We start from the raw sequence: 14,190 nt of genomic DNA, 5'->3' as shown, positions 1-14,190 counted from the left end.
GCTTTGACATATCATGGCGGAAGGAAGTTGGCAATTCCAGATCAGGACAGTCTGTAAATTTCTGGAAGCTTTTCTGTGCTTGTTGTTCCCTCGTTCCTGTCCCAGGAGAGAAGGCAGGCTAATGGGCGGTGACCGTGTTTCACCGCATAACTGGAGAAGGGCCTTAGGCGTGGAAGGGCTACTAGTTGTTGTGTTAAAGGAGGACTTGCTCAAAGAAGAAGGACGTTGCTGCCACAGCTGGTGGGAGGCTGGGCAGTGACCTGGGAGATGGCCCAGGATGGGTCCACCAATGCCTCGGCTTTGTGGCACCTAGTGGCCCTGGGGCTTTGGAGAGTACGATGATCATATCCTTGCCTGTCGTCTTTACCCTCTTCACTTTTTAATCTTCCAGAATGACACCAGGTCTCAGGTGGCTGGTATTCTCCCGTGTTGCACCCTGCTTCTCCTGTGTGTTTTTCTGGAACCTGGTATAACCGGAGGCTAGTTAGAGCAGAGGAAGACGAGGGCTCAGACTTCAGGACAGTTAAACTGAAGAAACAATGTGCTTGTGTTCTAAAGAACAACGGTGATGCCAATCCCAACACTTACGTAATGCGTATTATGTGCCAGGCTCTGTTTTAAGCATTTTACATAAACTAGCTCATTTAATCCTCATTAACAAAACTGTGAGGAAGACACGATTACTATTGTCATCTTTATAGACAGAGAAAGTGGAGCACAAAGAGGTTAAACAGTAGCTGAAAGACTATTCTACTCGTCAAGGAAAGCTCACGTCTTTCTGAGAATTACATTAATCATGTCCCCCAGAGAAGGCTGATCTTGAAGAATGGTGGGTATTCTGGTGAGCTAGTTGGGGACTGGGGGCTACTGGCACATTCTTCATCTTCAATGTCATTCTTTGGGTTAAAATGTGCAACAGTAGATCTGAGGGGCACACTGGGTAGACATTCCAGTCGGTGATCTGGCCATTGGGAATTCGGGGGTAAACAATGATGTTAGTAATGGTTAATTAAGTTCCTGAGCCAACCAGAAATGTCTAAAACATGAGTAAGCCTAGAAAGGATCCCAGATTCCAGATCCTGAGGGGATTTGGAGCCTGGACAAGCCCCTCCTCGCTCCACTGGGTGGGGTGGGGGCAGAAATTCCCTTCTCAGAGGGGGGTTGGAAAGGGGTGGGTGCCCCTCCAGAGGGTTTTCCTTTGTAGAAGCAGGGCCTCCAGCTACAGGGATTAAGAGAATTTTGGGGGTGGGGAGAGTTGGGCTTTTGTTTATCTTTCCCTCCAGGCAGGTTCACTGAGTGCTAATGAATAAGAATAGCTAATATTAATCCAGTGTTTATTCAGTTAGTTTCCATGTTAAACCTCTTTGTAAAGTTTTCCTGTCTTCCCTCATCCTTAGAGAGGGATATTTAGTATTAGAGGGGTTAAATAAATTGCCCAAGCTAAAGAGAGTTTTAAGATATTTATTGAAGTGTGGTCAACATTGGGAAGAATCGTAAGGGTATAGATTGATGAATCATCTGCAGTCATCTGTCAGGATTATGGATAGGACAGGACATTCCACATGCCCCAAACACCTCCCTGGCTCCTTTCCAATCACTGCCCCTCCTCCTCCCCAAAGGTAAACATTATTCAGATTTCTAGCAAAAGAGCTTAGTGTTCACAAAACAAAATCCAACCATTTGAAGACCTAACTGGTTTCATTAAGTGGTTCATGAATCCAGAGGCCTTCCGTGGAACAAGTAAAAGAGAGCTTTAGAAGTCCCGCAAAATGGAAGGTAGTCTGTGTTTTTTTGAAGTTTATTTATTTTGAGGTGGGGGAGGGACAGAGAGAGAGAGGGAGAGAGAGAGGGAATCCCAAGCAGGCTCCGCACAGTCAGCACGGAGCCCGATGCAGGGCTTGAACCCACGAACCGTGAGATCATGACTTGAGCCGAAGTGGGGTGTCCAAATGACTGAGCCACACAGGCACCCCCAAATGGAAGGTTTTTATAGAAAGTTATTAGCAAAAGAATAGAAAGGAGAAAGGATTGGTTTAGGTAATATCACTTTACCTTAAGGGGGACTGCAGGGGTCTTATTATGCCAGATTATCTCATCTCCCTTGTGATGGGGGTGGGGGGTTGACCAATGGAGGAGACTCGGATGACATATTCCTCATGGGTGCTGATCCGACGATTCCTAATTGACCCCATAAGACTGCATTTCAAGGGGAGGCTGAAACTACAAGGAGGCTAGGTATTAAGTCCGGATTTAGTGACTTGGCTTAAATGACACCACTTAGGGCCTGTGTGTGTGTGTGTGTGTGTGTGTGCGTTTAAATGTTAGTTTTGCCCTATGTTCAACTTCTTATAAATGGAACCATACACCGTGTGTTCTTTTGTGTTTGGCTTCCTTCGGTCAACATTCTGCTGGTGACATTTTTCCCTGTTGCCCAGTGGAGCCAAGGTCATGCATTTCCACGGCACTGTGATGCTCCACTCCATGATTGGAGCGCCGGATAGGCCACAGCAAATGGATCCAATCCCTTCTTGGCCAACATTTGTTTTCTCTTCTTCTAGTTCTCGCTTTCTCTTTCTCTCCTCCTTCTTCCTCCTCTTCCCCATGATGAATGAAGCTCCTGGGAGCGGCCCGGCCCACATCTTACTGGACACGCATATACATTTGTGCGAATGACTGAGTCGTAAGGCTGGTGCCAAGTGGGATCTCGAACCACACGTGTCAACTTTACCCCTAACAGTTGTGCCATATGCCAACATGTGCCACGGTCGGCGTCAGGCTGGGGATGTGGAGGCAAAGCCGGAGACAGGCATCCTGGGGAGACACCTGATGTGGCAGTGGCAATTGACAGGGAATGGGGGGGAGTAGCAGAGCTAGGAGACCTGGAGGTGATGAGGAGAAGGATCTTGTCTCAGGGTTGATGCTGACGTCAATCAACTTGAGGTCAGAGAGGGGAGCCAACTTGTGGGAGAAAAATGTGCGCTCTGTCTGGCCCACCGGAGTCCCAAGATGCTGGAGGGACCTTCAGGTGGCGTTGTCTCAGGCGCAGTATGGCTGTGCTCCTGACGCTTCCCTCAGGAGCCCTTGGTGTGGGGCCAGCCTGGGAGGTGAGCTTGCCAGGGGAGGGTGGTCACAGAGTGAAGAGCCTGGTGGCCCCTGACACTGGAGGGTCAGGTGGTCTTCTATGACCAAGTGTGGTCAGGGGAAGACAAAGTGGTAAGTGTCTGGATAGCAAGAACCAAGAATGGGCCCAAGAACTGGCCAGTGGCTCTGAGCACCTCCCAGGGTGGGGACCATACCCACTTTTTTAGGACCCTTCTCTTTTAGTAGGGTGGGCTGGAGTAGGGTACGTTGAGAGAACGCCTACAGCCGAGAGCCCTAGGAGTGCTGGTTCGGGGAAGAAAGAAACTCAGTTCGGTATGAGGTATTTTGGGGCTGATAGAGTTCAGAAATGGTGCCATTCCCCTGATGACCTGGAGAAGGGCCCAAGCACCTGGGGCTCAAAGAGCAGAGTCCGACATGGTGAGCGGTGACAGGCCGTTGGTAACAGAGAGCCAGAGAATTAGGTGACGTCGAAAAAGCCGCCATGCTATGTCCTCCTAGGTATGTGTTGGGGGACACGATCCTGCCAGGGAGAATGGGGACCACCGGAGCCGCTTGGCCCTACGTGACAAGACAACAGTGACACGGGCAACCTCACTGCACCTCTCACCCGACACACGCACCCCATTAGGTTTGAATGGCCGAATGTGCTGGCACATCCCCTCAGCTGACCACCCCGCGTAAGGACTCCGGTCAAGCTGTTCCCCTCAACAGACGAAGCCTTTCAGCTTGCCTCCCCAAATTCAAGGACGTTGTCGCGGGCCTGCTCTCTGTGGGGACATCGTGCAACCCTCCCTCTGGAGTGACCCCCGGCCCCGGATGGTGGCTCTCGGGGACACTGACCGCCTATCTGGTGAGCACGTGGGCCGGCACCCGCGTCTCCTCCCCAAGTCTAGCGGCTGCTTCACAGAGGGGGACCAAGCTGGAGTGCTTTTCTATCCCTCCCATTAAATCAGCGCTAAACTTACAAACACTGTCGAGGATACCTGCTCGAGGGATGGGAATCTGTGCTAATAAGGAAGAAAGCAGAAGCCAGGTCTCAAAGGGGAGCCTCTCCCTGAAATGTCCTTGCAGTCCGGTGAGGGGGACCAGCTGCCACTGCAGGGAATGTGGGCATGAGTCACTGGTGGCGGGGGGGGGGGGGGGGGGGGGGGGGGGGGGGGGGGCTCCGTGGAGGAAATCTATGATGAAATGTGCATATTGAGACATTGATTGTACATCTGCCTTGCTCAGTAAACCAGTTGTCTGAATAACTCCAGATTGGGGGGGAGCGGGGGAAGAATAGAACTTTGCGATTTTATCATCTTAAACTGGGGGGATATGTTTGGTCCAAGAATGGAATACCAGAGTGCTCTGGTGAACTCTGGAGGGAACTCAGTTCACTGTCCTTCAGCCTTGCCCCTCTCCCACTGCCTTCCCCTTCCTGGAGTCCTGGGGGCCGCGAGTAAGGGGCATCCCTGCTTCCCAGCTCTGCCTTGAGGAGCCGCGGGGACCACCCTGTGGGCAGCCAGAGGGAGTCCAGGCGACCCTGTCTGTGTCTCCTCTCGGGGGCCACAGTTCAGTCAGAGAGCCGTGTGGAGACGTTGACTTTGGGTCAGAGCTGGAAATGTCCATGAAGAAGCCTCCGCAGGTCCCCTGGGGAAGCAGGGGAGGGGAAGAAGCAGATGACAGACATTCAAACAGTAACAATGGCGACCGAGAGGGGAGACATCGTCCTCCCACTCTGTGGACTCAGAGTGCTTGGAGGCTTTTCCAAAAAAACATGTGACTTTTGTAATCTTCAAAAACACGTTTTTAGGGTGGCTCAGTCGGTTGAGCTTCTGAGTCTGGCTCTTGATTTCGGCTCGGGTCGTGATCCCGGGGTCGTGGGATAGAGCTCCTTGTCGGGCTCCCGTGCTGAGCATGGAGTCTGCTTAAGATTCTCTCTCCCTCCTTCTCTCTCTCTCTCTCTCTCTCTGTCTGTCTAAAAAACAAACAAAAAAAGCCACATTTTTTAAACGAGTAACTGAAACACGAACACTGGGGCTTGGTGAAGATTTATCTTGCAGAAAGTTCGTTTGTGAAAGCACAGCAGGATGGGGGAGGCGGAGGGGGAGCAGAATCTGTTTTAAGATGCAGATCCGAAGCGGGTTGTGGATGGCCAAGGACAGGTGCCGCATGACATATGAGGACCCTGACAGGGAGGTATTAAGAGTCCCCAGGGAGGAGGGCGCCGGATCTGGCTGTGGGGGAGGGAGCCTCTTCACTGGCAACTGAGAGGCGACAAAGGCCAGAGAGGCAGATGAGTGTCAGCGAAGGTGACTGTGAGTCCAGAGGAGATTGGTTTCATCTTCTGTGTGGAGCAGGAGGAGAGGGCTCTGAGGAGGGCGGTGGGTTGGGCTTGAGGGCAGTGAGGAAGGTCTGAGAAGGCCCCTCAGGTCAGGTTGTGGGTGTGAGCCCCACGTAGGACTCTGTGCTGACAGCATGGAACCCGCTTGGGATTCTCTCTCTCCCTCTCTTTCTGCCCCTCCACCGTTCCTTCTGTCTCTCACACACACACAAAATAAATAAATAAACGTAACAAAAATTCCTGATATTAATCTGGCTTTACGGGGAACCACAGAAGGTCAGAAGCTGGCACATTGCCCTGGACGTTGCTCAGGGTCCCAAGTCCTCCCACCCAGGTGGGAATCCCAAGTGCACTGTTTTTGTTTTTGTTTTTTAATTCCTGAAGAAACAGAGACTTGGAAGTACAAATGGCTAAAGAAAGTTCAGGTTCCTGTGCTCGATCGCGTATAAATCCAGAAGGTTCCCAGACACAGCTGGGGCTGGCCTAGCAGCCCTGCCTGCCCTCTCCTCTAACAAGGACCCATTGAGCATCACTCAAGACGGCGAGGTACCCGCTTAGCTGACGGACATCAAAAATACTAAGAGTTGATTTTGAATTTGGTGAACCCTCGGGTTTTAAGGAGGATAGTTCTGCAAAAATTACTTGAGAACGGGGCTGTAAGAGCTATTCCAGGGGTGTGAACAAAGAAGCAGTGATGGCAGAAGGGCAGGGGTGGGGGCTGCGGGGGGCATTTGCCCTGTACTTGGGGTGGGAGGCCAGCGGTCACGGAGAAGCCTTCTGTTGTGTAAGTTGCTTAACAGCTTTTGACATCAGATGTCACTCCTCGAATTGGCCTTCAGAATCATAACCTCGATCTTAGAAAAGAACCAACTTCATTCAGGTGAAGACCCAAGGCCTTTTGTCCTTGAGTCAACATGGCGTCCCTCGCTATGCCCCGTTACTGCTAATTCCTTGTCAAGAGCAGGAAAAAGGAAGAACTGGCTTCAGGTGCCCTTCCACAAACATCTTCCACATATTTACCCTCCAAGGCAGAAATCCTCCCTAAAAGCAAACGAAGCTGTTAAATGGTTAGACCCACTCAGGTCACAGCGAGAGCGGGCTCTTGTGTCCGTCAGTTGAAAGGCGTTAGGGCCAAACAGGAGGTAATCTCTTCAATAAGGAGATCCAGAAATACACACAGAGACTCTTCTACTTCTAAGCAGCTCAGAAAGGTAAGCTGGTCTCGTCATTCTATAGATTGATTTCAGGATACTCTAGGTTGCTTCCCTCCTTGTCATCAACCCAGGGAAATTTGCAAAAACTCCAGACCAAAGGATTCTGGTTTGCTTAAACTGTTTTCAAAAAACGAGTGACTGAAAGGTGTCCTGTCTCCCGTCACTTCTTCCTCTTCTCACACAGGCAGAGGGGAGCTTGCTGGAGCCCGCTGCTGACCTTAGAAGGCCGTGTGCGTCTCCAAGCTCCGTCTGGAAGTTGCGTTCCGAGGGGAAGGCGGGAGCAAGAACAGGCAACTTCTCAGCCTTTTCGCGAAGCCAAGCCTGTGGGCTCCTCCACGGCCCCAGACCCACCCCGAGACCCCGTTTTCTTCCTTCGACACCAACCACAGGGACTGGCCTTATTCCCCTTTTAACTGTGCCTGTCATTCAGTCCGGACCCCAAGAAAGCAAGACGCAGGCCAGCCCACGAAGCTCCCTCCCAAAGCCCAAAGCCCAAAGCCAAGCAAAGAAACGTTTTCATGTTAATGAGCTTTATTGCTACCGGCCCGGGGAGGGGGAAGGGCAACAGGGTTAACAAAATTGATAAACACACTGCTTTTTCTTCTTTATTTGCAAGCATCTCTCTCGATTCTAGTGGGGAATCATTTGTAACAGGCAGCAAAATTAATGCGTTCCCTATAATTAGTGTTTTTCTCCCATTTGGCTTAAAAAACCTTCCCCCCCCCCGAATTAATGTTATACCCACAGTATGCCTGAGTATATCCACAGTAATACACATTCAAAATGTAGAACCTTTGGCTTCCAATTCAGCAGTGGTGGAGTCATAACAAGAAGCCGGGTCTGGTATCAGAATCTGCTCTTTACCCCAAACCACAATGCCTTTCCTACGAGAAAATAAAAAATAAAAAACATTTTTCATTCCCCTCACATCGGCTAGCTCTCTGTGCCCACGGGGCAACATATTTGGAGAAGCAGATCCTTCAGAGCCGTTTATATCATCAAGACTTATGGTTATCTTAATTTTAATAACAGGGTAACTTCACAGTAATCGTGTGCTGAATTCCAGACGGACGTGCAAAGGTTTAAAACCACTCTCCCAGTCCATCCTCCCTCCAGCCCTGGTTCTGAACGGTGGGGTGGGCTTCGTCTTGGATCCGATACAGTTTCTCAAAATGTTGCTTTATAGTTATCCTGGGTGTGTTGGCAGCTTTCATAAGCTACTTTCTCCTTGCTCTGCAGATCTTGTACACGTAACGTGTAAGTGTTGACTTTATTAAAAATACATATGCCTCATTTTGTGTTCTTTTGGCGACACTGAGAATCCATTGTCTTTGTGGTGAAAGGGGTGCGTTTCTAAAAGGGTTTGAAAACGGTCAGCCCGGATTGGGAGTCTGGTCACTGGCAAATGGCCAGCTAGTTCTTACTTGGAGTAAACGGCTCCACAAATTTATCTTTCAAGGGAAAACCCCATCCCGGTGCTATTTGGATCCAAATTTCTAAGAAAGAAAAGGAGGAAGTGGTGAACTCTGAACACAGGGCCTAAGTTATGTTGCTCAGTAGTGGGGAGATGAGGGCCACGGGGCTGCCCGACTCCAGAAAAGGGTGCGTGGGTTCTGGGGCTCCATCCATCAGGGACCCCGCCGCAGCCCGCTAGAGTTCTTTCTTTGAAACCACACGCTGCCTTACAAGGTTGGGAGGGGAGGGCTAGCCAACTCAACCCTGACCTGGGATGGGGGTGGGAGGGCGGCATTTCAACTTGTAAATCCCCTGACTGTATTTGACGGGCCTCTGGAAACGCTACCACCACTGGCGACCCTGAAAAGGGGGAAATTCCCAGTGGGAATTTATGTAAATGTGGCCAGTTACAGAAAAAGGTGAGAAGCAAACCATGACTTGGGTATTTTTGACGTCGGAAAGAAAGTCCCGAGTACAGAAGGGAGCAGGGCACCTGAGTTCACTGCTAGCTCAGGGAGTGCTCAGGCGTGGATGCGTCTTCGCCACAAGTCGCTGTCCGCCGCCCCCCCCCCCCCCGCACCCTCGTGAGCCCTGCGGACGCTGGGTTCTGAGCCGGCTCCGATGACACTGAAGGTCCGCGTGATCGCCACGGAGGGTCTCGCCCAGTGAGACAGGCTCACGAGGTCTCGCAGGTCAACCTGGCTCCGGCCCCACCGCGCACCCAGGGCATTTTTGACCGTGTTCCCTACTGAGCCCCTCCGCTCGCCCTCCCAAACCAGGGGTCCTTAAGCTAGCCCCCCCCCCCCCGTGGTTTCGTCTGCCTGGTCGCGTCCACCTTGGGGCCCCGGGGGCCTTGCCCGGGCCTGCCCCGGGTGGGCACGCTGTCAACAGCGGTGGAAAGGGAAAGGAGGGAATGGGGGGGCAGAGAGAGGCGTGGCTGTGCCCCTCGCGGGACCCGCATCGCCCCCACGACCCAAACGGTTTCTTCTGCCAAAGGGGCAACTCTTCCAACCCGGGCTCACCGCAGCGCCCTCCGCGCACAGCCTCTTCGCGAGGCTGTGGCCCGCCGCACACCGTCTTCCCCGAGGTCGGGGGCTCCCCGCGGCAGACCTCCACCCCCAGGCCGGGGCGGCGGCGCCCGACCGGTCCGCGGCAGTCTCCCGCGGCCCCGCTCTCTGCGTTTGGCAGCCGGCCGCCGTGTCAGCGCCCGGTCGCGGCCTCACGCGGCTCTCTGTCTTCACTCCGCAGATCCAGGCGCGGTGACATTGGCTAGGAGTGGGGGAGGAGGGAAGCCTCACAGCCCCGGCCTGGAGCCCCCCCCCCCCGCCCCCCAGTTTCCACCAAGGCCCTGAGACGCCGCCCTAGGGTGGCTCTTTTAGGAGCACCCTGCCAGCCACAGTGGGCCCGGGGGCTGCGCGACCGGGGGACTCTGCGGCCCCTCCCCTCCGGGAGCTCTCAGTTCAGGGGGGCGCGACCCGCCGGGCAGCTCCGGCCCCGCCGCCCGTGCACCCACTAGTCCTCCGCGCCCCGCGGCGACTCCCCGCTTTGAGCTCGGAGTGGAGTCGGCCCCCACCCCGAGCCCCGGCTCCCGGGGACGCGGAAAAGCGAGCTCAGTGGCTCCGACGCCGGGAAAGTTCCAACCCCGACCGGGAGGCCTGACGCCCCGGGCGGTGCCGGGCCACGGCGGGTAGGGGGGGGCGCGGGGGAGGGGTGTTGGAGGCTCCCGGGGCGGGAAGCAGGCTCGGCTCGCGGGGTCCCCCGGCCCCCACCCTCGCCCTCCTCCCCGGGGCCGCCGAAGGAGAGGGCGGGGCCGCTCGCCGCCCGAGGCGCCGGCGTCCGGGCTCCCGGGGCCTTGCTGCTAGTTGTCGGGCGCGTGCGTTTCCGCGCTCCGGCGCCGGGGAGCCCTCGCTGCGCTCCGAACTTTTGCCGGGCGCCGGGGCGGGGGACCCGGGTCGCGCGCCTCCGCCCGCGCGGCCGCCCCGCCCTCCTCCCCCCCGCGCGGTCCCCGCCCGCCGCGCCCGGAAAGCCCCCGCGGCTCCTCCCACCCCCGAGGGGCTTTTCTCCCGCCTGCGGCGACTTTAGTCTTCGAGCGCGGCCGCCGGGCGCTCGTTTCCGCCGGGCCGGGGCCCGCGGAGCACGGCTCTTCTGGGGCCGCGGGGGACGAGGGGCGGTGACCTCGGTGCACGCCCCGCGCCCCGGTCTCCCGGCCCGCGCCCCGGCCGCCGGCATGGTGTTGCTGGCCGGGCCCGGGCCGGAGGGCGGCGGGGCGCGCCGCGTGTCTCCGCAGCCGCCGTCCCCACCCCGGGACGCTCAGGCCGGGGAGGACCCTGCCGACTACGAGGAGTACGAGGACTTCTCGTGTCTGCCCGACACCCGCAGCATCGCCTCGGACGACTCCTTCTACCCTTTCGGAGGCGAGGAGGAATACGGCACCGCGAGCGCGGAGAGCGTCCCAGAGGGCGTCCCGGAGGAGGCGACCCTCCTGCGCGCCGCCTGCGCCAACGACGTGGGGCTGCTGAGGGCGCTGGTGCGGCGGGGGCCGAGCGCCGAGGAGGTGCAGGAGACCGACCGCAACGGCCGGGTAAGTTGGCTTCTCCGCAGGGTTCGGATCCCTCCCTGCCATTCCGCGCCACCCCGATCCCGGCTCTGCCCAGGCTCCCGCGGCGCCTCTGCCGCCGCCTAGAGCGCCTCTTCGTCGCTGTCTGGGCGTGCGGCGCGTGCGGCGCCGGGGGTGGCCTGCGCATCCCGGGCCGGGGTCACGGGCGGGGGCGGGGTGGGGGGCGCTGCCCGAGGTCACAGCGCCGCGGGAGACGCCGCTAATCTCGCGTCCTCGCCGCCTCCTGGTCGCTTCCCGCCCCCGGAGTCCTCCTGCCCTTGAATTCCCCCCCCGCCCCCACCCTCACCCCCGGGGGCCCGCGCTCGGATCCAGGTTGGACACCTCTCGTCGGGGCTGTTCGATCTGGGCTCCCCCCGACCGTTACCCTTCCTCGCCTGCAAGGAAAACGGTTCTGCCCGGAGCCCCGCTGGCGCCCCTCGGTGACCTTGCCCTTTCCCTTCTACGCCCGAGCGCGGGCGGGCGCCTCCAGGCCCCAGGGATTCGGAGTTGCTTCCCGGAATGCCTGCCGCCCACCTCCCCCGCACCCAGCCCCCGGCCCTGCTGCCCCTGGTGACCCGCGTGGCGACCTGCGAGCGTGATCTGCATGGTCACCGTCAGGAGCCAGGGCCAGCCGGGGGCCCCGGAGGCAGGTTCCGGAAGGGCAGTGGAGGGGCCGACACCCACCAAATAGGGCCGGCAGAGGTGGAGGTGGAGAGAGGCACGGGGTATCCATTAATCACGTCAAGACTCACAGATGGCAGGGCGCATCTAGAAAAGGAAAGAAAAAGTTGGCTTTCGAAGACTTGAGAATGACTAGAACAACCCAACACACGGAGGGAAAAACCGCACAGCGACCACAGCGACCAAGTGCCCGTTAGCCTGCGCTGGGTGGACAGCGGCAGCTTCTCACCTGACTGTCACAGTCTCCAGGGGCGTCTGCAGCCTCAGCCTTGCACAACTCTGGAGTGCAGGTGCACCTGCTCCCCTGCCCTAGGTGACAGGCCGCGATTTTACTTGTGCGCTGTGACCCTGTGTCTTTGGCTTATCTCTGGAGCAGGGTGGTTTGTCTCTGCCTGTGTTTTGGGCTCGGCTCAGTCAAGTTGGGACCCGCTGGTGTCACTTTCTGCCACTTGGGCGGCTCACTTGACTAAGCGTGTGAAATGGCAGAAGGGACTGTGCTTGGTGTAGCCCTGAGCCCTCCGTGGCCTTGTGACTCAGGACAGTGCCTGTATCCCAGCTTCCCTCCCCCCTCTCTGGGAAGGTGCGTGGGCCGCTGGGGCCCTTTCTGCACCTCTGCTTTGGCTATTACTCAGGTGAGTTTTCACACACAGATGTGTACAGGAGAACTCTCTTTCCTGAAGGAGGCATCAGGCCCTGCTTTTAAGGAAGCCCCACAGGGATCTGGAAGAACATGGTGGGGGGCCGGTAGGTCCTGTGTCCTGGGCAGCCTGGGGTCTCCAGTGGGCCCGGGTGGGCAGAGGCCCAGCCTGGCTTGTCCAGCCCCCACTTCGAGGCTCCCCTGGGCTCAGCTTTATTATGTTCCCTTCGGGGGCAAAAAATAAAAGTTTGGGAACGGCCGCCTTCAGGCCAACTGAACGATAAGCCGATGCCAGGGGAGTTGGGCCTGACCAACTGGGTTTCTGGGCTACTTTTGAAAGCCATTCCCTCAGCATAGCATCGGGGGAGGACAGTAGAGATGGACAGCGGAACAGGGTCCAGCCTCTCTACCTCGGTTTCCTAGTTGTACCTCCTGGCGTGGTGAGTACGCGACCCCCTCATGCACACGGCGCTCTGACATGGCCCTTGTTTATTTTTTTATTTATTAAAAAAATTTTTTTTAACGTTTATTCATTTTTTTTAGAGACAGAGACAGAGCATGAATGGGGAGGGATAGAGAGAGAGGGACATATAGAACCCGAAGCAGGCTCCAGGCTCGGAGCTGTCAGCACAGAGCCCGATGCGGGGCTCGGACCCACGAACTGTGAGATCATGACCTGAGCTGAAGTCGGATGCTCAACCGACTGAGCCACCCACGCGCCCCTGACACGGCCCTTGTTAAGCATCTTGTCTGTTTCTCACCAGCCTCCTCCGGCACTTTTCTCTTCTGCCAGGCAAAGCTCTTTTTCTCTCGGCTTTTCCCCTTGATTACAGAGTCTCTGTTTGTTCCTCTGCATTGAGTCTCCTCCTCTCTGCTCCCCTCCAAATCAGGATGGAGAAACGGTACCCGTCTGACAGACTGCAAGACCCCTGGGCCCCTGTATCTTCTCATCAGGAGCAAGTCCTGCGTTAGGTGCTTTGGGGGAGGAGGGAGGCCAGAGCTTCCGTTCTTCCCAGTGGCTCCTGGATTCTGTTGATCAAACAGCCTCCCTCTTCCTGTGAAAACTGAGAATTAAGTGTTGTAAAGTGCAAATACACGACCAGTGGCAAATGGGGTAGCGAGTCATTGCATAGCGTTTCTTACAGACGTGTTTTGTGCCAGGCAGTGGTTAGGTCCCGTAGGAGACGCGGAGAAAAATCAAACAGTGCTTGTCTTTACGAGGCCACCTTTTATTTGAGGAGAGAACCCAGAGAGTAATAGCTCCTGGTGCTTAGAGCCAGAGGCAGGGCCCCCGAAGGCAGTCTAAAGAGATGTGGGGCTAATGTGTCCGATGCAAGCAGCTTGTAGCATCCCGGGAGCCCAGGGGAGACTTGGGGGGAGTGGAGGGAAGATGTTCTGATCTGGCTGACCGAGCCAAGGGGGTGTTGGCAGGGGCAGTATGGTTGGTTGTGGGGTGGTACAGAGAGGGGGGGATGTAGGAGCCCGAGCTGGAGAGGCCAACCTGGGTCAGGTGGGAAGAGGCTGGCCCAGGGCAGCTGGCTAAGAAACAGGAGATTGGGAAGCCAGCTGTTTTCAGCATGACAGCGGTCAGCCTTGGGGCTGAGGTGTGCCTCTCCAGATGGCCGCATGACTCGCTCACCCACTGCCTTCAGGTTCTCATCTCAGGGGCACCTTCGCGGGGATCTAGCCAGCAGCCTCTGGAGCTGGGTAAGCACAGTCTAGGGGTTCAGGGATCGAGAGTGGTCACTTGAGAGAGCAGGTGACATCTGACTAAGGTGTAGAGAAGATAGGTGGGGGAAAGCACACTGGGCAGCGGGCAAAGCAGGTGCAAAGGCCCTGAGGCATGAGCCCTTTGGGCCCGATCTACGAGCTTACCACAACGAGTGACAGTAAAAACCTTACAGAAAGCCCTAGAGAGAGGTTTGGGAGTAGAGGGGTAATTGCGCGAACAGCAGAATGCACAGCTCAGAGTTATTGCCCACAGCCAGGTTTCTAGAAGAGAAATGTCTGTAAAGGCTCTGAAAGGTTTTCTGGGTATACTTGTTGAGCTAATAATCTCCTGTTAGTTAAGAAGGGCGTGCTTCCTGAGCTGACAGACGTTTCATTTGGTTTGAGTAACCAAGGATCAGATGTGTCTTGTTTAAAAACGTGCTCTCTCCTGGCTCCTGAGATGGGTTTT

General features: G+C 56.2%; 1 protein-coding gene across 1 annotated transcript in view; it reads left to right on the top strand.

Moving 5' to 3' along the window:
• Positions 1 to 10,324: 10,324 nt before the first annotated feature.
• ANKRD33B (ankyrin repeat domain 33B) overlaps positions 10,325 to 14,190 on the top strand; it is an 82,383-nt gene continuing 78,517 nt past the window's right edge. The window contains exon 1 of the mRNA XM_030332494.1: positions 10,325 to 10,678. Within this exon, the coding sequence (XP_030188354.1) occupies positions 10,325 to 10,678 (354 nt within the window). The remainder of the gene's footprint in view (positions 10,679 to 14,190) is intronic.

The sequence above is a fragment of the Lynx canadensis genome, chromosome A1 (assembly GCF_007474595.2).
Source record: "Lynx canadensis isolate LIC74 chromosome A1, mLynCan4.pri.v2, whole genome shotgun sequence".
Taxonomy (NCBI): domain Eukaryota; kingdom Metazoa; phylum Chordata; class Mammalia; order Carnivora; family Felidae; genus Lynx; species Lynx canadensis.
This window is presented reverse-complemented; position numbering and strand designations above follow the sequence as displayed.